The sequence below is a fragment of the Alligator sinensis genome, unplaced genomic scaffold, assembly GCF_000455745.1.
Source record: "Alligator sinensis unplaced genomic scaffold, ASM45574v1 scaffold643_2, whole genome shotgun sequence".
Classification (NCBI taxonomy): Eukaryota; Metazoa; Chordata; order Crocodylia; family Alligatoridae; genus Alligator; species Alligator sinensis.
The window spans coordinates 77,626-99,344 of NW_005842588.1; the positions used below are offsets into that span (position 1 = coordinate 77,626).

General features: G+C 45.6%; 1 protein-coding gene across 1 annotated transcript in view; it reads right to left on the reverse strand.

Annotated features, from left to right (window-relative positions):
* The window catches only part of LOC102382178 (cystathionine beta-synthase-like), a 40,585-nt gene extending 26,083 nt beyond the window's left edge, over positions 1-14,502 (reverse strand). Inside the window, exons 1-2 of the mRNA XM_025214556.1 lie at positions 14,267-14,502; positions 5,381-5,487 (exon numbers count right to left, since the gene is read on the reverse strand). Coding sequence (XP_025070341.1) covers positions 5,381-5,487; positions 14,267-14,502 — 343 coding nt within the window. The remainder of the gene's footprint in view (positions 1-5,380; positions 5,488-14,266) is intronic.
* Positions 14,503-21,719: the final 7,217 nt, after the last annotated feature.

Here is a 21,719-nt window from a genome sequence, read left to right on the forward strand (position 1 = left end):
TCCCCCGGTGAGTTTGTAATTGGCCACCAGATCCCCCCTCAGCCTTCTCTTGTGGAGGTTGAATAGATTCAGGCCCTTTAGCTTCTCCTTGTAGGGCCTGCCCTGCTGCCCCCTGATCATGCGAGTGGCGCTCCTCTGGACCCTCTCAATGCTAGCCACATCCCTCCTGAAGTGCGGCGCCCAGAACTGGATGCAGTACTCCAACTGCGGCCTGACCAAAGCCACATAGAGGGGAAAGATCACCTTCCTGGACCTGCTTGTGATGCAAATAGTAATAAGTCATAAGTGCTACTAATTGCATAATTAATTATGATTACTAATAGTAGTAATAATAATAAATTTCAATCCCAAATTCCAGATTTCTGTAGGTTTTACCAAACAATGTGCCACAAGAAAAATATCAGAAGGGATAAAACTGAGCAGTAAAACACTGCACCATGGGATATTTACCCAGAATGTTATACAGAACATTTGAAAACATACAGAGCTGTGTGACAGTGAGTAGCAAGAGAAGTACTATAACCCAGCATAAGAAAGTGGTACAGATTGGTTTTGGGTTTGATATCATTAATTAGTGTATATGGAGTATACAAACTAATCTGGATTAATATCACTTTTTAGACTAACCCTCAGGGAAATACATAGCTCTCCTATCACTAAGGGGAAAAAAGACCCTCCCTGACTTTCACACAGAAATAATAACTCAGCTGTGCACTCAAAAAAACAAAAACAAAATCCCATTGCAATCAGAGATAATGCAATGTATTTGGCTCATAGAATAAAACTAACAGCATCACATATCCCAACTCTGCCAAAAAGAGGACTCCATCCAAGAGAAGTACATAACCTGGCTAAATGAAGAAGCAAAATTAAAAGGCTAAATTCACAGAAAAGAGCAGCTCATTTTAAGGGACAGGCCAGGAGTGGGCAAATGGAGCACCAGCTAACTTAGAACAGGCACCGGATTGGCAGCAGCTGCCTCCTCCCGAGCTATGAATATTATAGGAAAGAAATAAAAGAATAAAAACGATTTCAATATGTACCTACAAGACATAGGTCTAGAGATGAGCAAATCTATCTATATGACACCTCCTCCCATTTCAAAACAACTACAACAGTCCGGCAGTGCCTTGTTGTCATTTGTGGTACTGTGCCTATGTTATATTGAGGACATTTTAAAACTGTTCATGGGGCATCCTGGAATCTTTTGCTCTGCCACAGAATTCATGCATGTGCCTGGGCCAGTCTCTCTGGGCCTCAGTTCCTCACCTGTGAAATGGAAATAATAGCACTGCCCTCCCTCATGGTGGCAGTGTGAGGAAAAATACTTATGTTAAAAATGGTCAAGTGCACTGATGCTGTAGGCCATAAGTGTGCCCAAAATAGACAGAGAAAAGGGAACAAAGTGTGCATCACAGTGAAAGAAGTGCTGCCCAGCCTCAGTGCTCATAAACAGGAAGACAACTGGATCCAACCTCTGCAGATCACAAACTAGCTTAAAGATGATGAAAAGAAGGAGCTTAGAGCTTATTCTGATAATAAAAGGACTATTATCCTTTTACTACCACACCTCATGAGGAGAAAGCCAGAGGTACACTCTGCAGGGGTGAGAAACTTCTGCTCCTGCTGGAAAACCTGGCTCACTCCACAAGCTTAAAAGCCCAATGTTAGTCTACTTGTCTTTATACGTATTTAATCACATAGCCAACATTTGATGGATGAACCTGGCTAATATGTGTTGCATTTCCATAGGGAGTGCCTGTGGGTGCTTGAGAGGAGTCCCAACGGTAAATGTAATCACAGAGGCCATGGGGCTCCTCAAAGCTTGAGCAATGCTACAGGGTTGAGGAAGCCAAACAATACATCCTGGCCCAGATCCAGCAAGCCTGGCACACACCTCCAGCATGTTTCATTGACAAGGTGCCAGACCCAGACATGGCCATCCAGGGCATGGACAGTTAGGGGGCTTGAAAATTATAATTTTTTTCCTGTTGTCCAATTATTATTATCATCATCTCTGGCAAAGGGAGGCCCGATACTAAAAGTTTGCCTAGGGCCGCCAGGAGTGTAGGTATAGTGCTGCAAGGAGCAGAATTGTTCCTGAGTTCTTTCTGTGCCAAACACCCCTTAGAGCGCCCTTACAGGGCTGTTCGACGTAAGAAATTTTGCATTACACATGCCTCTGCCAGCCCTGGCCCTGCAGGCTGCAAGCCTAAAGGAGCCTCCACAGTGGCTGTACCTGGCAGCGGAGAGCTGCTGCAGCATCTGCTGCGTAACCAGCCTCACTGCTCCCTCTGCTGGACCTGCATGATGCAGGAGCAGTCAGAAGAGAGGAGCAGCAGCTGGACAGGACAGAAGAGAAAGGCCCTGGATCTCCCCTGAACACATCCACATAGCTCCTCCCACCCAAATCTCAGCACTCCCACATCCTGCAGCCTCTACCAACTCCATGTATCCCACTGTGCACTCAACTACCCCAGCCCCCTCTAGGCACACCCCAACATTCATATATTTCTACCAAAGCTGCCAATGTCCCTACCGCTTGGGATCAGGAGCTCCCCCTCTTCCCTGAGAAACAGCACATACACAGCTACTTAAAATGTATTAGCAGGGAGGATCATCATCACCCAAATCCAAGCTTAGTTCAATATGGGCTTCTGACTTCTGGTTTGTTGTCATAGGTCCTCATTATACTTGCCTGCATTGATTTAGAAGAGTGTGGGATATACACCTAAAGCCCCTGGGGAAATAACCTGACCTGTCACCAACTGTGTTATTCTTGGAAAAACTGTCAGTATTTTGAATGCGAGTCTGGCTGCTCTGTTGTGGGTTGGGAGGACAGAAGGTTGTTGTTACTAAAATGAATAGCTTGCCATGGTAAGTTATATAATGAGTCACATTTTGGTTATGAGGAAATGTAAGAACAAATTAGGCAGGCAAGGTTCTTTGGGTAGACGTGATATCTTTTATTAGACCAACTAAATAGTTGGGGAAAAGTTCTTTGCAAGTTTTTGGGCACAAACACCCTTCCTCAGGCATTGGGAGACTCTGCTGATATGTGTTCTCCATAAGAGCAAATTATGAATTTATGGTTAAAAACTGCAAAAAGGCATCCCTTTGCATTATTTTTAATCAAGATCTTGTTTATTTTTCAGTGATCTGTCTAAAAGATCTGAAAGCTGTAAGATTAGCATCTGGAGGCCTGCTAGTTCAACCTGACACTAGAAACTATACAGGCAGATGGCAGGCAGGAGAGATGCTGCCACCTTCAGGCGACTTAGACTTGGGAGACAGGGTTTCAAGAGCCATGGCAAGTGACTGGGGACAAGTCACTTAATAGGGCCAGATCTAAAAATATGGTTGACCTCAAGGTGATCTAAACCCTACCAGATTTCAGTGGGGGTTAAGGCATTTAAAGGAAGTTTTGCACCTTGGTGGGGCTGGATCTTTTAGTCTTTAAGAGCCAGCCCCATTCCCTAGCTCTGAAAGAGAGATAACAGCACTTTCCTACTGCCCAGTAGGGCTGTGCGAAGCTTCGGACAGAATTTCAGATCCGGAGAAACTTCGGACGTTTCAGGGTCCAAAGCAGCATGTCCGGGTCGAAGTGCTGGCCTCGTGAGGCTTCCTGAAGTGCTTCGGAGCCGCCTTGGAGATCCGGCCATAGGGTATAATGGGGAAACAATAAAATATCTATAACTTCGTTGGTTTTTGTCCATTTGGATGACATTTTCAGGGGTGGTAGACTCTGCAGAGAGCATGAAGCCTGCCAAGTTTCAGAAAGATTGGTGCAGGGGTTTAGGGGGAACTGCCCCCCAAGCTGTGGAAAAGCAAAACTCGTGCCATGGGTGACACTGCAGGTTTAAGGCGCAGCGGGGTGACAGCTGCAGGGATGGTGGCCCCTGCTGTGGCCACAAAGCCTGCTAGCTGTGGAGGAGATCGGTGCAGAGGTTCTGGGGCCCTGCACCCCTAGCTGCTGATGGACAAAACTCATGACATGGGTGCTTGTGCCACTGTGTCTGTCTTGGGGCATGGGAGACACTACTGCAGGTCTGGCTGCTAAGCTACCAGTTACCAATCAATCATGATTCACTCAGGGACCAGCTCAATACACAGGACCTAGTTAATGTAGCCAGTTAATTGCCATCAGTTAGCACCTACAAAACCAGACTAAGGAGAGGAAAGAATCAATACAGACAATCAACTGCCCCAAGATGACACAGCAAGCACCCATGCCACGAGTTTTGTCTGTCAGCAGCTAGGGGTGCAGGGCCCCAAAACCCCCCTGCACCAATCTCCTCAACAACTGGCAGGTGTTGTGGCCACAGCAGGGCCCAGCATTTCTGCAGCTGTCACCCTGCTGTGCCTTAACACCCTGCAGTGTCACCCATGTCACAAGTTTTGCTTGTCTGCAGCTTGAGGTGCAGTTCCCCCCAAACCCCTGCACCTATCTCCTTGAAACTTGGCAGGCTTTGTGGCCTCAGTGAGAGCTACCACCCTTGCACACACAGACATGACAGGAGTTGTGCTTTCAAGAATTTGGGGTACAGTTTCCCTAAACCCCTGCACCGATCTTCTTGGAACTTGGCAGGCTTTGTGGCCTCACCAGGGGCCTCAGCCCCTGCAGTTTTCTCCCCCCTGTAGTGTAACAAATAGCCATGACATGAGTTTTGCTTTCATGAATTTGGGGTACAGTTTCCCCCAAACCCCTGCACCAATCTTCTTGAAACTTAGCAGGTGTCATGCTCTCAGCAGAGGCTACCATCCCTGTATGTTTCATCCAAATAGGACAAAAAACAACAAAGTTATAGATATTTCATTGATTCCCCATTATACCCTATGGCTGGATCTCGGAGGCAGCTCCGAAGCTTCGGAGCCGATTCGTCCGGATTGAGGCAGAAACCCGGTCTGGAGGTCCAGATTGGATCACGGCCATCCGAAGCAGCCAGATCCGAAGCCAGATCGGATCGCTGCCGACTCACACAGGCATACTGCCCAGGGATGTAGTGAAAAGAAATATGTTAAGGATAGTGAGGTGCTCAGATACTACAGTAATGGGCACTTGCATGATGTGGATGGCTTCTTTACCACTGTTTTCTCATCCCCTCCAGCCCCTGCAATGGAATAGAAGCAGGAATTCTTTACAAACAGCTGTCACAGGGCCTGTGACACTGCTGCTTCTCATTATGGGCTTAATTCTGAAAAATACTAAGCATTCCCAACACATATGACGTTATTAGAAAAATCCAAACAGCCTCTCCCTTCCAGAATAAAACCATAGAATCCATAGTTTCCAGCTGTGACACTTACACCCCCAGTCAGTGGACCCCCCCTGACGTTACTCTTTGGAAAAATTGAAGAGTAGAGGAAGGACAATACTCACAGAGCTCACACTTGAGCCCATAGGACTTTCCAATCTTGTTGATTTGAACCATAGGAGTGTGGCCAACCTTCTTCAAAATGTTTGGCAGGATCTTTGTTTCTTCTGGCCTGAGTTAGTGAGAGAGAAAAAATATGCATATACTGAAGACAATGACAATCATCCAAGTACAACTGAAATGTAAACCAGAACAAAATTAGAAAGATAGACTCCAGATCCTGAGGAGTAGAGAACTGAGGGAGATTTTGATACCAGAAGGACAGGACCATGTTGATTGCCTAAATTCCTAATGGTGATGAGAGGTTGTGACAGAAAAGAGTGGATGTCTCCATTCTATGGACGCCATGTGGGCATAGCAGAACCATATGAAAACCATAAGAAAATCTTGCTACCATTTAAGAAATGACTGCATTTTTGCTTCTTCTGCAATATGATTAGTAGGGAGAGAGGAATGGGGAAAGTGTCACCCATTCAAAATCAAGCATGTCTTTTTTACTGTTTTGACCATCTCCTTACCCCTTAGCTCAAATCTGCATAGTTGTGCATGCACTGATACCCTGGAAAGAATTTAGAAAAGCAAGTTGTTAATGGAGCTAGCTTATTGGCCCTGTGAAGGAGAATCTCACTTTTGGTTTTGTAATCAGTTAGTCCCTTTTTCTTGTGAAATTAGCTTTGCAAATTTAAACCAGTAAACCAATGACTAGCATTAAAAGAATGAGCATCCTGCCACAGCAGAAGGTTGGGAGACTCCAAAAGACTTCTGTCCTCTCCCATCTTCCACTCCTCACATTTTTCACATAACGTAACTAGTTACATTACTAGTCTGTTCTAAAGTGTGTCCTCTCCGAACAGAACATAAGCCAAGTTTATTCAAAGACACATCAGACTGGTGAGCAAGAATCAGGATTTTATGTCCTAGGCAATAAAAAAAAAGCCTGCACTACACCTGTTTTGCAGGCCCACCCAGAAGCATTGAGACTGACTGACTGTCAGCAATTTTCAGCTGTTTCTGAGCTAGCTGTTGCTCAGTCAGCACAAGTGTGAGTCCTCTGGCAGCACAAGTTAGGGTCCAGCCCCGCACACACAAGTGGAAACTTCAAGCAAGAAGGGAAGTCCTACCCACCTCAAGAGCTCAAGGAAATTCCATTCTTCAATGCACTGCCTTGGTCTATAAGGGAAGGGGCATGCTCTTCTCTGTTGCCACTGCCAGCTAGCTCCTACCGCTACTGCTGTCACTGTGAGGAGTAGCTTCCATGTAAGGCAGCTAACCAGAAGCACTACTATGTGCCTGGCAAGCACAGTAAGTCATGAAATACTGGGCCACGGTAATAGTGGAAACATTCATGGATTTTCCTACTATGTGAAACCATTTGACCCATGACATGTCATATATACCATTCGTGGAGGCTACAGACTTCAGCAGAACCCCTGTTAAATGTTTGGCAGCATATCGCCATGTCCTTTGGGAGAGGAGTTATCTGGATCCAGATATCCTAGCCCATCTGTTGGAGTCTGCTTCTGCTTTTTTTTGCCTTTCCTGAAACAAAAGTGGTGCATACATATTGTAAAATGTTCCCCATCCCCTAGTCACTGGCTTGCAAGAGAGAGGAGAAGGAAACCAATGGAAAGTAGAAAATTAGTAACCTTGTTCATTAGGTGTGAGGCTGCCTCTAGCCAACTTAAGTCTACACTGGGGCTGTGTCTTTACTAAAGGATGCCTGGGTTTAAAGACAATGTCAGCTTTGATACTTAGGATATTCAAAAAGGAATTATTGGAAATCCTCATGCTACCGGGTGCTAAAAGTGAAAAACACTGCCATGGATTGCTGTCCACAGGATGCAAAGTTTCAGAGAATGTGAACCCTTGTCAAATAACTAAATCCAGACCAGACTTTGTCTCTCACCTGTAGAGGTGCAGAGTATTAGCTGGAGAGTCATGTATGTATAACATCAGTCTCAGTCTGACAGTTAACTTGCAATAAGTGTATGCATGTCAGTAAACCAGATCCAGAGTTCAGTCTCTGAAATGCAAATGAATCCTGTGTGTGCCTCCATTTGCTGGTCCAATAAGAAGCATCAACCTTGTCGTTTGCAAGATGTGCAACCTCTTTGCTTGCAAGCCTTGTACCTTGACAGAACTATTAATCCTGCCACATAGCAGACAGCTATAGACTTTTCACAAATGACTAAACTGTGCTCGCAGTTAGACTGGGACAATTTGGCCTTCTGGGTTTATCTCTTCTTCGACTGGTGGAACTCATGCATTATTGAGCAAATGAAGTACACTTCTTTTTATTTCAACACACAGGTTGAAATGGCTTTTTGCTAAGTATATTGGGAGCATATGTTCTTGAAACTTTCAACCTCCAAAGGGAAAAAAGATATTATTGAAGGGCTGTTTATTGCACCCACCTCTCAAGGCACTGCTAAGATATTTTCCCCACTTGAATGCCAGAGTGTTTTTCTCTGAGCAGGATAACAAGCTGGATTTTTTCACCTTCCACTGCATTGCAGTCAGACAGGCACACTTCTCATTTATTATCATAATCTCAAACCTGAACCCAAGTAATCCATGGGCTAGCGGAGATGCCCAGGGCTGCCTGGTGACTAAGGCAGTCCATCTGTGTGATGTGTAGATTATATACACACTGATTTATTTAAAGCCATATATACACACCTTCTTTCATGCTTTCCAAAGCATGACCAAAATAACAGGTTTCTTCTCTCTTGATTTCAAGAGGCACAGGAATAAAGTTGCAATGAGGATAACTGGAGTCTGTGCCTAAGGTGGTCATTTGTCAAAAGAGGAAAGCATCTATATCTCAAAAATTATTCAGAGGATAAAACAGGTTTGGAGTGGATAACACAGAGATTACATTTTTTCCTTTGGTCCAAGTGTCAACCACATACTGGTTTTACAGTGACCCCTGTTGGACAGCTGCTTACCATGACTCAATAATTTACCTGGATCCAAAACCCAGTGAAGCTAACAACTTCAGTTGACTTCAGTGGGGTAGTAATATGGCCAAAGATGCAAAAAAAATTTCCTCAAATTTGTTATTCAAAATTAAACTGAAGGTTTTTATTGCGAGTGTCTATCTCCCCATTCTAGGGATGAATCACAATCATGAACTTTCAGTACTTGATATGAGTTGTCTTGCTTATGTGTGATTGCGGCAGGCTCACGATCACTGCACCATCAATGGCGTGCTCTGCCTGTTTGGTTTTGTCACACTGAGGTCTACTTGCCCACCATGACTTGTTGCCTGGGTTTTACCTGAAGATGTCGTTCAGTGATCTCCCTTGGGCCCTGGGTGACTCCGTTGGCACTTCTTCTGTGGGACTCCTCTTCCCCTACACTCCACCCTTTTGAGCTCAAGTGGTATGGATCAGCTTTGATGGTATCCTGGAGTGATGAAGGTGCCAGTGTTCCCGCATTCAGGCTTTGTCTGACAGCTCCCTGAAGAAGTATGGCCACAGCCTCATGGGCTAACAAAATGGGCAACCAAACAAGACTTAAACTAAAACAACTGGGATGACACGGTCGGCAGGGCAATGATGCCCGTTGTGCCCAGTGCTTCGTCTCAGTGTTTGGAACTTTTTGAGGCAGAGTTCACCCGGTGCACTCGTGGTCTCACATTGCAGGTGTCCCTGGATTGAACCTGTGCCTTGGGCCGGCTAGCACCTGGCCACATACCGTAAAGTCCTGTGGAGTGTTTCTTCATGCCAACACGACACTCATGATTCTGGTAACTCCCTACTGGGAGGCTCTGACTCTGCAGTCACGCAGGTGGGGTGAGGGGGATGGAAGAATTTCCGAGCGGGGACTTCCCTGCTGTGGGCCCTGGCAGTGCCCACTGGGACACTATCCCAACCCCAGCTGACCTGTGCATTCCTGAACTTCTCCCTTGTGCTGAGTTGGTCTCAGTGTCCTCAGGTCTCACCAGGTGATTCTGCTCTCGGGGAAGTCCCCCTGTTCTAGGTGCTCCAGCTATGGGACTGGCAGGTACTTTTTCTCTGGCTGCAATCCCTTGACAAGGACACAGTGGCTCTGCTCTGACCACAGGGAGAGCATCCAGTTCTGCTGCTGGTGCTCTCTTTTCTCCCTGCTGTGGTTCAGCTCCTTGATTCGTTTTATGCCCTGGGCTTCCAGGTGTCGGACCAACCAGCGGGACTTCTTCTGGCCATGTGGTGCTGACTGATCCTCCCACAGACCGACCAGCAGGACACTGGTGCCAGGGTAAGTGGGGTGTGAGCCTGTCACACACTCCTCCATCTGATCGATTGCCAGGCTGCGTCCAATTGGTGTGCTTCTCCTTGACTCAAGATCCGAACTGGAGCCTGCAGGTTCATGCAGTACTTCCTCCTCCTCGTGCTGGCAGGAAAGAAAATCTGCAAACACATTTTTCCTTCCAGGCCAGTGCCATACTGTGAAATAAAGGGTTGCAACACTAACACCTACCAATCCAAGTGTTGTTCATTTTTACTGATGAGAGCCACCTTAGGGGGGAATGATCTGTCACCAGCATAAACAGTCTGCCCGGTAGGTAGTAGCTAAACAACTCCACAGCCCATTTGATGGCCAGGCATTCCCACTCAGTAGTAGATTATTGGTGTTCAGGCAGGAGCAATTTATGACTCTCATACACTATTGGCTACTCCTCTGAGTCCTTACCCTGTGTCAAGACTGCCCCTACTGCAATCCCAGAGGTATCTGTCTGTAAAATAAAGGGGCAATTAAAATCAGGAGTGTATAACACAGGGCTCTGGCACCAGGCTAGCTTGGTTTGTTTGAATGCCCTTTGTGCATTAGGTGTCCACTGAATCTTGTTTGGGAGGTGGCCTTGGTTTAAATCTGTTAATGGCATGGTTATTTCTGAAAACTGCAAAATAAACTTCTGATAATAACTGGTGAGTCCCAAGAAGGAGCAGATTTGCTCTTCCATCTTCGGCTGTTCAAAGCAGCATATGGCCCTGACTTCATCTTTCACCAGGCATATCTGACCCTGCCCCACCTGGAAGCCGAGGCGTACACTTGTTGGAGCACTAAGAGGCGGTCCATGAGTCTTTGGGACATGGCAGCCACACTGTGGAGGCTGAACATCATACACCAGAACTTGAACAGAACCCACAGTGTGCCAAAGGCAGTTTTTTCCTGCTGTATTGCTGCCATGGGTATTTGCCGGTACCCTTTTGTCATATCAAGTATGGAGATAAATTGGGACTGTCCTACCTTTTCTAGCATCTCCTCTATGCTTGGCATTGGGAACACATCAAACCTGGCTACCACATTCAATTTCCTGAAGTCTATGCATATGCGCAGAGCCCCATCTTCCTTGGGCAATATGACTAGAAGACTGTGCTGCTGGCTCCTGGATTCCCAGATTATCCCTTTCTCTAGCATTTTCCCCAGCTCTACCTTGATGGCCTCATGGAGTTTGTGGGGAATTTGCTTCCAAGCTTTGTGTATGACACAGCCCTCCAGCGTGATTATCCAATGCATGACTCCTCTGGCTTCCCATATCCTTCAGCAGTTGGTTGCCACTGTTCTTTGCCTCTTTTGGCCCGAAACTTCTGCCTGTAGTGTTTGGGAGAAATTTCCAGGTGATATAAAATGGCATCTTTAACTGTCTGATAGTCCAAGGGCTCAGTGCAGGAAAATGTGCAATAGGTGGCTTGGACCCACCCTGTTAGTAGTGGCCCAAGCTGGGGAGCCCACCAGCTCATGTCCCAGCCTGCCACTGTCACCAGGCATTCAAATGAATCTAAGTAGGTCTCTGGGTCATCCTTCTCAACCATCCAGGTCATCCAGAAAACTTTATGACTACTGCCTCCTGCCACTTGGACCTTAGCCAGTTATTCTGCCCAGTTCTGCTGGCAGGAGAACAAGGCGCCATGGGCCAGCATTTTCCCAGATTTTGCCTGTGTAAGTTCCTGTAGCAGTTGCAGGATCATCCTCTATGTTTACTGCCAGGTTTCGTCTGGTCTCATGGCCCCCATCTCATCCATGGCTGATCGGTTCATGGGTCACCTTGTTTCCTGCCCAATGCACCAAATGTGGCAGGCCCACAATCGCCATACCATCGACAGCATGCTCTACCTGTTTGGTTTTGCCTACTCACCCTCCACAACTTCTTGTCTGAGGTTTTACCTAGAGGTGTTCAATGGTTTCCCTCGGACCCCAGGTGGCTCTATTGGCACTTTTTCCGTGGGGCTCCTTCTCTCCTGCACCCCACCCCTTTCCGCCCAAGTGGTACAGATCAGCCTCAATGCTATCCTGGTGTGATGAAGGTGGCACTGTTTCTACATTCAGGTCTGGTCTGACAGCTGCCTGTAGGAGTATGACCACAGCCTCATGGGCTAACAAAATGAGCAACCAAACAATATCTGCCACATTGCAGGTATCCCTGGATTGAACCTATGACTTGGGCTGGCTAGCACCTGGCCGCGTACCATAATATCCCATTAAGCATTTCTTTATGCTTATGCAACTCATGATTCTAGTACCTCTTAACTGGGAGGCTCTGGTTCTGTAGTCACACAGGCAGGGTGAGGTGGATGGAAGAACTCCCAAGCAGGGTTGTCCCTGACATGGGCCCTGGCCATGCCCACTGGGATGCTCTGTCCCAACCCCAGCTGACCCGTGCATTCCTAGACTGCTTCTCCCATGCGCCGGGTCAGTGTTGCCAAGTGATTCTGCTCCTAGGGAAGTCTCCAGTTCCTAGGAGGCAGGTCAAGCCCTCCCTGGATGCTCCAGCTATGGGATGGGCAGGTGCTGCTTCTCCAGCTGCGATCCCTTGACAGGGGCATGCTGACTCTGCTCCAGCTGCAGCGAGAGCTTCCAGTTCTGCTGCCACTGCTTTCTCTTCTCCCCCTATGGTTCAGCTTCTGGGCTCCTTTCATACCTGGAGCCTTTAGGCATCAGACAAACTGGCAGGGCTTCTTCTGGCCACATGGTGCCAGCTGATTCTCCCACAGACTGGCCATCGGGATACCAGCACCTTGCTAAGTGGGACATGAGCCTGTCACAGTGACTGACCACAGAGAGCATGCTCCAGTCAGGAGAAAAGCTTGATGCATGTAGGTGGTTAAATACATTATAAACACTAGAGAGGGTGAAACAGAGTCCTTTCTAAATCACTCAGAATATCTCAGTAGTCACCCATGTTTTAAGTTTCAAGTGGGAAGGAGGGTGCTGACCTTATAGTACAGTAGGAAGGAAGAGCACTAGCAAAATTTCAGGGGCAATATAAGAAACAATAGTTTGTTTTGCTACCTCATTGCTCAGATACACCATTGCAGGGTGGCCTGGACAGAATGGAGTGTCATGTGAACCCTATAAAAGAGACTGCTGCTGGATTCTGTCTACTGGCTATTGAACTGGCAATCTACTCTGTAAAACTTAACAACCTTATTCATAGATAAAGAGAGGCCCTGCTGGGAAACCAACGTTGGATAATAAAGTTACAGAAGTTATTGTAACTTCTCATTTAAAAACTGCTTTGTGCCACTTTCTTTGCACAAGTATTGGCTCAAAACTGAGCTGTGTTATAGGGGGTTGCTGCAGATGTCAAACAGGAACAGGTAATTGCTTCTCCTATTAAGCAGTCAAATCAGATGGTTGTCTGAGGGCACATTGTCCATAGAAGTACTGTGGAAAGCAATTAGAACTGGACACTGCTTCAAAATTCAAGTACTCTCTTCCTCAAAGTTTTGGAAAGTTTGTGTTTAGGGGCTTCAGTTCAGACCTGCTATAGAGAGAGATGGGTCCAGGTCTTTCAGTTTTGACCCAGCTAATAGTGGTGTTTACTAGAGCCTTTCCTACATTTAATTGACTTTCTACTTCGAGAACAGAAAAAGCTTCCTTGTCTGATTACTTCCAATATTACACAGACTCTACCCTTGTTCTTAGGTCCACTTGTTGTTCATTTAGACTTGGAGACTGGTAGTCATCCTGAAATATATAGGGCAACCCTTATTTATATAGATTGACTTGGCTTGGCTTGCAGGATATTTAGAGAGCCACCAGTTTAGTTTGTTCTGTAGTGCTACATCACTATGAGAGGAAAGGTCATCTAGTATGAGGGGAAGAGCAGTATTGTGCTCATGGTACTGGACTAGGGAGATTTGGATTCATTTTCTACCTCTACCAGACACCTTTTGTGAAAATGGCTTCTTCTGTGCCTCTGTGTGTGACAGTTTCCCCATCTGAGAAGAGTGGATACAATACAATGGGGTTAATGCCTAGTTAATTAACATTGGTAAAGTGTTTTGCTGTAGGACCACAAAGTATTAGCAATTCTTTCTCCTGTATTGCCTTACAATACTAATGATCAGTCCTACAGAACAGTACCACCCTCTGCGAGGAAGGTGGCAGAACTGCTTGCTTAGTCAATGTTCTTTGTGCATTAACAATGCTATAAAGAGCAGTAGTTTAAAAAAGCAATAGTACCTAATAGTTGCAGTCTTCCAAAGCACCTGCTAATTATGAGTACCTTAGCTTTCTGGTTCCTAACTTCAGCCCCCTAGGGGCCTGATTTGCAGCAGCGCTGAGCATTTCAAATTCCAGTTTAATTCAACCTCTGAAAACCTGATTCTCCAAATGACGTTTTTGACTATGTAGCCCTCTGTATGTGCACTTGAGCATGCAGAGCTGGACTGTGAGTCAGCTGCATCCTTCTGTGATGTTAAAGACAGGAAGGGCAGTACTGCATGGACAATTAATATTAGAACCTGAAGGATCCTTTGGGGAGAAAATATTACCAATATAAACCATTGCTTAAAATGTTGAATCTGACTATGCATATTCGAGTGGATCCATGAGGCATAACTTCAGGTGACACTAGATTTTCTGTATTCAGAACCCAGCTAACACAAGCAGTTACTTACAAGGGCATACAAGAATGAGGTGACTCAGAGCTGGGTGTCTCTGCTGTCCATGTGCATTTACTGGGCAAGTTGGGAGGAGTCCAGGTGGTGTCAGTTTGGTTTTCTGGATTTTCTTCACTGTTGCCATTCAGGAAAGGACAGACCATTGTTGTCTTATTCATTGTGGAAACAGAACCCATAGTAAGCTGAAAGAATAAGCGTAGGGAAAAATAACTTTTGTCATCGAAGAACTTCATGTTCAAGATTGGGTGTATAAGCCAAGAGACCCATTTGTGTTGAGGGATATATGATAGTATAGGGAACACCCAACTCTAAGTATGGGTAACTAATATAACTTTTCTGATTTCAAATAGGGTCCTCAGTATTTTAGTATTCAGTATTTAGTCCAAGGCAATATTTTTGCCATCAAATTAAGGAATTAGAAATCAGTTGTAGTTAAGTCGGACACAGTTGGCAGTAAATTATAAAAACCAAAAACCAAAAACCCTACAAGACAAAATATGGATTAAAAAAGTCCAGTATTTATTACAGTGTGACCGCCACATGGATTACAATAAACCTTAGCTCAGCCAAGGACAATTTCCATTAAAAACTTGATTTGTGGCTCTCTATGCCCTCCTAACCTAACACATTTCTCCTTCACCATGCCTATTCACCAAGACCCAGTGCTTAGTATATACAAGGCCCATTTCTGCTCCCTCCCAACCCAATAGGAGTTCTCCTATTGACTTGAATGAGAGCAGAGGGAAAATCACAGTATGTGCAATGATTCTTTATGCTTTTATAGCACCATAAGTGTGCCTTGCACTCAACGGTGATATGCAGAACAAGGGGATAAAAGCCAAGTTTCTGTATTTCACAATACATTAGGAGGGCCTCAAGGTTCTGCACTGTTCTAAGATGTTTGGGGCTTTTTTACATCAGAAATTCAGGTTTCATGAAGACTGGAGGATTATGATGACTAGAGGGCTTACAAAACAACGGGAGCAGAGAAGGCAAGCCAGAGATCAGAGTCAATCCCCCACTGTGGCATCTGCATGCTCTAACAAGAGTTCCCAGACTGAGTTGCATGGAACCTCAAAGAAACAGAGGGATAAATGTTGGTTTTTGGCCAAGCCAACAAAAGAACTTCTTTAGAAGAGGTGCGTAAAGTCATGGCCCATTTATATTACAATTGAAGTTCTTTCAGCACCATAAGTAATGCAGCTATGGTAATGGATTTCTCAATATGGTTGTATTTCTAATAGAGTTTTATAAGAAGGTTCAAATAGCTGCAAACTCATCACTGCAACTTGGATCTGATAAAATGGAACTGACTGTAAGAAATATAAAAGGCAAATGCACTTTTGGTTCCCCAAAATCTCTTTCCTGCTGGTTCACACGGGAGGCTAAGTCCTGTTTTGAGCTGTGTTAAAGAAACAGACCTTGCAGCTCAGCAGTCTCAGGTCACAAACTAGTGTCTTGTTTGAATCGTGTGACGATTGCAGCCAAATCTTATTGCATTATTGTGGGTGTGGTATTTTGTAATTAGAGCAAGTAGATATACCGTTGTTTAACTTGAGTTGTGCAAACACACGAGGACAGTATCTTGAACCTCCTGTGCTTCGTTTCCGTGAGTCCAAAGGTTTCATTTTGAAATCTTTTAAAGGGCCAGATCATGAGAGTATCTTGAACCTCCTATGCTTCATTTCAGCGAGGCCAAAGGTTTCATTTTGAAATCTCTTAAAGGGCCAGATCAAGCTGTCATTGAAATCAAAGTGATCAGCTGGTTTCATCAAAAGTAGAGAGGGAACCAAATTCTGATTCAGATCTAAGTTTTACAAATAGTTCCTGTGCTTTATTACGGGCAAATCAAAGATTCTGATTCCCTCATCTTCATAGGGTCTTTATCGTTATTATAAACTGAACCAAAACTCCTGATCTAAAAATCCACTGAAATTTGGAAGTGTTTAAACTTTAATTCTATATTCAAATTTTGCAGAAAGATTACTGCACTGTAGATCAATGCCCTATTACAGTTGGAAGCGAACCAAAATTTGATTCCATTTATATATCAATTTGTAATTCTAGTGTTTTGTTTTTTGCTGTGCTCTTCTAAGCAGTTGCCAGTTTAGATTTATATATTGAACTGTGCCAAACTTGGCATCCATTTTGGTTCACACAGGTTTGTAGACCAAGAGCTCTGCTTTGAAATTCACATTCCAACTACTCCAGAAATTCACAATGTAACTCTCTTGCACTCCCCAAGTTTCATGTGAGGTACATTTTGGCTTGAAAAGCTCACGAAAAACTTGGACTGGGTTGGAAGTTTGCAAGAGAACCCAAATTTCATTCATTTGGAAGAACAGCAGAGCTCTGTGCAGATAAACATGCATCTTGGTAAAGAAATAGATGGCTCTGTTTCTATCTTAGATACCTAAATACGCACATTACAGTGATATGAGAGTCTTAGGAATTTGGAAAGATGTGGGATTAGAATATAATATGGAGCTGGAGGAAGACAAGAATTCAACTGCTGAGCAGTGGATGGGATAGATGTGGAGTGGGAGCACCTGTCACAGCATCCCAATTCCTCTGACTCAACTATGAAAGATCTGGCGGTGATAATTTTCACACACACACACACACACACACACACACACACACACACACACACACACACACACACATGTTGCATGCCTCCCAAAGCTGCGGGGGCATGGCAACTGCCTGCAGGCAGCAGCGGCGGTGGCAGCAGCAGTGGGAGTGTGGTGGCAGTGAGCGGGGAGCTTCTGGCGGGAGGTGGGGTGGCAAGTGCTGACCACACACAGGCACTGCCTGCAGTGGCAGTGGCGAAGCTCAGGGGGTGCATGTGCACCTGCATGCACCCCCTACGCATCGCCAATGCACATATACACACACACATACACACACCAAGTAGGTGGTTAAAAAGTCCAACAGATAAAAAACACAAGAAAGCACTCAAGATTTTTGGAGTATTTTTTTAAAACCGTGTGGGTCATCAGTACTGCTTCTGGTAGTCCTCTGTTGGCCTGTACTAATGTCCAATCTGTTCATTCACCAGGGCGCATGAATAGAACACCCTGCACAGTCTAATCAGAAGAGAAGAGAGAGGTGACTTCTGGTTATTGTTCCTTATCAGACATGGCTGAACATTCCTAATTGTTTTCCACTGGCTGAGAAATGGCCAGGGTGGAGAAGCCACAAGACCTAATTCACCCCCCTCCACACGAAGCAGAGAGAGGAGGTTGTACTCAAACCAGTGTGGGCTTGTCTGCATGGAGACCACACTGCTTTCTACTACTTTATCAGAAAGATTAGCTGTGGCACAGAAGGAATAGGGACGTGTGGCCTGCCAACCTTGTGGAGCTCATAGCTCTGTGAGCATTTGCAATCGGAGGCACCCCTGTGAAGGCAATCTCGATCTCAGCTAGGCCCTCAGCACACGTTCCCAGTCTCCTTTGCCTCGGGAGAACAGTTGGATTGGTGCCTGCTAGGTTCCTTGCCAGGCCTCCTGAGCTGAAGGCAATAAATGTCACAGAGGGGAAGTCAATGCTGAAACCTGTGTTTATCATAGGAGTTATAGAGGGTAATTATTGTGCTGACTACCATCCTTGCACTTATCTAAATACCCCATTCAGATCCTGACTTGAGACCTACTTTTACTGTGATGCCTATAGAGCACTGCCAACTGATAACAGCCAGACACATGATCAAGTGAGAAAGTCGCTAGTGATATATTTTATTTGTCTAGTCAAGGATGCAAATACAATCTGACACGTGTGCCCAAGGTCAGTCATCGCATTACCACTACTGCTATTTTTCCTTCCAATGCTTTGTTTCACCCACTTGTTGTGTCTTATTTTAAACTGAAGGCCACAGGCTCTTTGCAGTAGGAACCATCCTGTACTCTGTAATTCTGCAGCATCCAGTCCAGTGAGCTTGCAACCAGTTTGAGGCCTTTAGGTACTACTAAAAGGTAAACGAACAAGTAAAATAACAATAATAAAGGTGGAGGTGAGAGCTTGCTGCATAGTACAGCTTTTCCACTTCTTTGTCTCCCTTTTCTGTAACTGGTTGCAGTTTAAATGAGGGAATACCTGCATGCACAAATACAGACTGGGGAATGATTGGCTAGGCTGCAGTACTGCAGAAAACCCTCAGAGGACCAGGTGCTCCTGCAAAAACAGCAACAGCATACTTGGTTGTATTAACAGGAATGTCACTTGTAAATCTAGGGTAGTGATTCTTCTACTGTAGTCAGCACTGATGATGCCTCTCCCGGGGTACTGTGTCCAGTTTTGGGCCCCATACTTCAAGGAAGATAGGAATAGACTGGAAAGAGTCCAGCAGAGAGCAACAAAAATGATTGGAGGCTAAGAAGCAAGATTTATGATGAAAAGCTGAAAGAAATAGGATAACAATCTTCAAATACCTGAAAGATGATTACAGGTTTCCCTTGCTTTATGCGGGTTCTGTACGTGTGAATTCGCTCTTATGAGATGACCCTTTTTATATCAACAATTCATTATATGCAAGGTAAATTCACTCTTATGTGATTGGTGTGGTGGAAGCCCGCAGTCAGCTGCTTTGTGAGGTGCATTGTGGGAGTGACATGCACCAAAATACACTCCTGTGTGGATCTATGCTCCTCGCTTGTTGTCTGCAACACGTGTTTCTGTGGTTGCCATCCCCATTATGGCTTCTAAGCCTCACTCAGCTACCCCCAGCCCCACCCCACTGGTGGTGGAGGGTGATGAGAGCCCCGTGCCTGCTGATTCTCCTATGGATGTTACCCTGCCTGTACCTCCTACCAGTGATGTGGAGTCTGACACCAAAGACCCTTCACCACCCTCTCTTCACACCAATTAAATATTCACCACTGCATCCTGTGCTTGTGTGTATTGTCTGCTGTTGGTGAGCACCAAAATTGTCTTGTAAAAGTGGTAGAAATGGGTCCGGATGGTCAGTACAGTCGAGGTCTTGGAATGTATCCCTATTTGTTACATTGTAAAGTGGGTTTCCTTTATGCTAATTCGAGTTATGTGCCGTTTTCCAGGAACACATGTACAGCATAAAGCAAGGGAAACCTGTGTAAAGGGGATAGAGATAGATTATTCTCTGCAGCTGTATGGAACAGGACTAAGAGCAAGGACCTCAAATTGCAGCAAAGGAAATTTGGGTTGGAGACAAGGAAGGACTTTCTGACTATGAGGGTGATCAAGCACGGAGACAGGCTACCTAGAGAAGTTGTGCAACCTTCACCCTTGGAAGCTTTCAGGAGTAGGTTAGAGACTTTACTGGGATGGCTTTTAGTCAGGGGTTATCCTGCCTTGAGCAAGGGATTGGACCTCATCCTTTCCAACCCTCCCTCACTTTCAGCCCTACTTTCTTAGGAGGTCATCTAGTCCAGTCCCCTGCACAAAGCATAAGCATCCCTGACTAAAAACCATCTCAGTTAAAGCATTCATTTCTCCTCTGAGGGAGTAAGAGGAGGACAGGGGATGGCTACCTCTGGTGGGATTGAACATGTCACATACCAGCCTTTCCCCTGTGATCCTCTCTCCCAAGTCCCTCTCAAATACATAACGAACCCTTGATGTGCCAGGGAGGAGTGGGGAATGGAGTGGAGCACAGAGCCTTCAATGTGTTCAACAGCAGTGAAAACACCACGGCAAGAAGGAGAACGCCCTGAACACTTTCTCAACATTTGCACTAAACCTCCAGCTTGGTTGGGGGCTCACAATTAAACATGCCACTTTATTTACAACTGTGGCGTGTCAGCCTTGAAAGTGTCTGTCTAAGCAGGTTTCTGTTTGCCTGGTGAGTTAACAGACAAGGAGCAAAAGTCACTGGTATGTAAAGACGAGATAAACTGAAATGGCATGAATTGTGGCTGTTGATATGCTTCCCAATGTGAAGCTTTCACAAGGGCCACCAGAATACAAACTAAGGTGTTTGAAAAGAGGACTGGCCTGCAAATATTCTTCTCTGCTGACAGAGCACGTGCATGCACATGCTCACATGCACAGCCCTCGGCACCCTCCCTCCCCATACACCTGTCTCATGCTTTAAAATAGGGGCCATAAAGGAGGATGCTTTTAGCTATCAGCAGATTTTACTGTGGCTTTTACCCACATTTCTGGATGGGAGGTGCTGCAGAGCCGCTCTGCCCCAGTGGGCACTGAACCCAAGGGAGGAACGTGCCTTCTGAAGCAGCTAGGTGCACTAGGGGCAAAACACTGCTGTGCCTATCACAGAGTGTGGTATACACCCCAGGCAGCATAAACTCCATGCCCTGCAGACAGTGCAGCATGCATGCCCTGCCCTTGGTAAATGCTGTTCCCTTCAAAGGGTGCCCTCCATGTCCTTTGGCAGGTGCAGGAGGCAGGATCATAGCTGTGCCTCTAGGGAGTCAGCAAATTCAGAGCCTGCTCCGAGGAAAATAAGTGGGAATGGAAGAGGGAGAGGAAAAGCTTGTCCTGTGTTGTGTTTAGGCAGAGAGGTATCTCCGGCAAGCATCAGGCTTATTTCTCATCTGTCTACGAGCACAGGTCTCAGGTAGTATAGTGGGTGTGCCAGCCCTCCTTCGATCAGGCTGAAAGGAAGAAGCCATTAGGGGTACTTAGGAAAATGTATCTGAGTTAGTTAAATCACACTAGGGTTCAGTCCTTTGAAGGGATGGGTTTGGTTTTTTTTCATTTATCGGTAAATCGAATAAAGTGCCTGAACAGCGATGGGGGTAGGGACTGGAGTAGAGGGCTCCCTGCCCCAGCAGAGCACCCTCACCATAAATACTCATGCTCGTGCTCCTTCGGATACTTGCTCCTTCTGGCGCCATTGCTCTTCCATGCCTTTCTCCCCACTTCCACAGGAAGGATGGAGGCTGCCACCCACCTATATTGGTGGGTAGTGCACTCTCCTGGCAAGTTTTGACTGAAGTCATTTGGACCTCCACACATGTGTTCAAGAGTAGAGCTTGGCCAAATGAGATGGCTCACGCTCCAAGCTTTAATTTCAAAGCACCTTGTCCCTATCAGGCCGTACCCCAACATCGCCATTGCAGAGAAGGAACAGCCAGGCTTGCCTGCCTGCCTTCTGGGTAGAAGCAACATTTGGCGTTGAAATGACTGAATGAGAGGCACTGGACTACATAAAAAGGAAGCACTATTTTTTCCCCTCATCATTTCTTTTTAAAACTACATTTTGGGCTGGATGTCCTGAATGACAACCATGATATGAAAAGATGCTGAAAGTGGGATTTTTCCACAAAGCTGTCCTCCAAAGTAGGCCCAAATATTTCTTTTACTCTTGAGGGGAAATATATTAATATTTCTTCTTCCTGTCCTTCCCCTTCAAGGTACTATTTCTCAGGGGTCTCCTTAAATGTTTGATTAGCTAATGTAACTCACCTGTTTATACTGTGATTGGGTCGTGTGAATAAAGTCCCACT